At 46.8% G+C, this 1,185-nt stretch overlaps 1 protein-coding gene across 1 annotated transcript; it reads left to right on the forward strand.

Annotated features, from left to right (window-relative positions):
• Window positions 1–257: 257 nt before the first annotated feature.
• LOC138357923 (major royal jelly protein 5-like) lies at window positions 258–737 on the forward strand. The gene has a single exon (XM_069315100.1). It carries the CDS (start codon window positions 258–260, stop codon window positions 735–737), a length of 480 nt encoding a protein of 159 aa, XP_069171201.1.
• Window positions 738–1,185: the final 448 nt, after the last annotated feature.

A 1,185-nucleotide genomic window follows, 5' to 3' on the forward strand; every position in this document is an offset into this window, starting at 1 on the left:
CCCCCCCCCTAGGCCTCTGACTGGTATTCTTTAATGTACGTGTTCATTTACGAAACCGATACATCTTTCCTCAATCACTACGGCTTAGTCTTTATTAAAGAGTGCATGAGCTCCGTAGAGCCACTACGACAATAACAAGCGTAGGCTGCAGGGTTGTGAAGTCTGGAAACGTCAATAAACACAGACTAAGGCACCCAGACTGAGGAAGGATGCAACTGTTTCGCAAGTGGACACGGAGATGCTTGTTAAGATCCAACATGAGAGAACTAACGATTGTATCAAAAGACAATACGACTCGAAGGACCAAATGGGAAGGTCAGACTTATACTGACTCGAAGGACCAAATGGGAAGGTCAGACTTATACGACTCGAAGGACCAAATGGGAAGGTCAGACTTATACGACTCGAAGGACCAAATGGGAAGGTCAGACTTATACGACTCGAAGGACCAAATGGGAAGGTCAGACTTATACGACTCGAAGGACCAAATGGGAAGGTCAGACTTATACGACTCGAAGGACCAAATGGGAAGGTCAGACTTATACGACTCGAAGGACCAAATGGGAAGGTCAGACTTATACGACTCGAAGGACCAAATGGGAAGGTCAGACTTATACGACTCGAAGGACCAAATGGGAAGGTCAGACTTATACGACTCGAAGGACCAAATGGGAAGGTCAGACTTATACGACTCGAAGGACCAAATGGGAAAGCCAGACTTACAATTGAGATTATAATCACAAGAATCGTATAATAATGGGATATAGCTATGAGATAATCTTTGGAGTATGGGAGGGGAGGAGGTATCGAACCCGCATGATGCGCGCTTAAACCCACGAACCACGACATGCTAAAGATTATATAACCGGGGATTTTCGCCCGAATTCACTATGACTATGGACGCACCGAGCAGGTAGCCAATCCAAGGCACCCATCTGGGGGGGAAGGGTACACCTGGGTATACCCAAGACACTGGTTCGAGACCCACCCTTAAGGGTTAGGATTTCCCCAAGACAGTTTCGGCACAATTTGGCTAACGACACAACACTGACACCATTAGACGCCATCACAACCCGGTCAACCCGTCCTTCTAATAGCACGTCGTATCTTGATGGATATTCTAACATAAGGGCAAAAAATCGTCGTACTAGAAAATGGGAGCGGCGCGCGCTTTGACATACTGTC

This window comes from Procambarus clarkii, chromosome 80 (genome assembly GCF_040958095.1).
Source record: "Procambarus clarkii isolate CNS0578487 chromosome 80, FALCON_Pclarkii_2.0, whole genome shotgun sequence".
Lineage (NCBI taxonomy): Eukaryota > Metazoa > Arthropoda > Malacostraca > Decapoda > Cambaridae > Procambarus > Procambarus clarkii.